Raw genomic sequence first — 1,104 nt, forward strand, 5'->3', positions numbered from 1 at the left:
GAAGTCGGCTCCGACTGTTCCCACGACTGATGTATCAAGCGTGTCTTCGCCTGGCCTTTCGATGGAGATTGATGACGATGGGAATGCTGATGACGACTATGGAGATGACGTGGATGACTCAACAGTTTCAGAGTCCGTTTGATACGGTTCCTTGGACACTTCAGCCTGGTTCGAGCATTCGCAACTTCAATGTCCGTATCGGTTCGACTCAATGCTTCGACATTAGTCATGACTACGATTTCCACCAATTCACAAACGAGTTCGCTAAAATTGCTGCGATTAATGGTGATCTGACCCCTGAGCTTCTGAATGGACTGCTTGACTATCAGACGTGGTCTCTAACTAACCGCATCCTTATCGCTGACGTTAGCCGCCTGACGGAGCGTGATGTACCTCAGGCTATTCAGATCCAGGGTACAAACGCTGGTTGCCAGGGAACAAACATGCTTGTTTTGGTTGTGAGCGAACAAGAGCTCTCCTACGATCGTCTAACGGGAGAGGTTTTAGATTTTACCACGGCTTAGTTAGAATGTGTTTAGTAATTTCTGTCATAGGCAAAAAAACATTTTTTTTGTCGCTTAATTAAGTTCGTTGAGCAGTTTAGGGCATTTCTCAATTACGAATGGGTTCTTACGAAGCCAATTGATATAATTAGAATCGGTGCGACTAATTTGCTTTAGCGTCTTCCCCTTGTACTTGCCCCAACTCATCATATACGAATTATCATTGCTAAGAAACTTGAAGTGAAGGAAAATCTTGATATCCTCAGTAATATTGAGACTGGGTTGGTTGTGCATCCATCGACAATATCTGGGATCATAAGCATATACTTCTTCGATCGGTGTGCCCTTGTATTTTCCAAAAGTTAGTTCGTTCGACCCAAATGCTCATCTATGAGACCATATAATGCTTCTTCGTCATCGTCTTCTTCTTTCTCCTCCTGCGTTCTCTCAGGCTCGGCGATGCCCACAGTTCGTTAGTATTTACTGCGATACACAGATTCATATTCGTTCTCATCAGGGCGCTTCGCCTTCAAAACATAACGGTAAATCAACCCAATCCGTCCCAGCCGGGCAATCATGAACAGCTGTTTCCATTCAACAG

General features: G+C 44.6%; 1 protein-coding gene across 1 annotated transcript; it reads left to right on the forward strand.

Annotated features, from left to right (window-relative positions):
• Nucleotides 1–113: 113 nt before the first annotated feature.
• On the forward strand, nt 114–524 carry PITG_19400 (uncharacterized protein; the record flags this gene model as incomplete). The annotated part of the gene is made up of 1 exon (XM_002896139.1): nt 114–524. One exon carries the CDS (start codon nt 114–116, stop codon nt 522–524), a length of 411 nt encoding a protein of 136 aa, XP_002896185.1.
• Nucleotides 525–1,104: the final 580 nt, after the last annotated feature.

Source organism: Phytophthora infestans, genomic scaffold, assembly GCF_000142945.1.
Source record: "Phytophthora infestans T30-4 supercont1.103 genomic scaffold, whole genome shotgun sequence".
In the NCBI taxonomy this organism is placed as follows: Eukaryota; Oomycota; class Peronosporomycetes; order Peronosporales; family Peronosporaceae; genus Phytophthora; species Phytophthora infestans.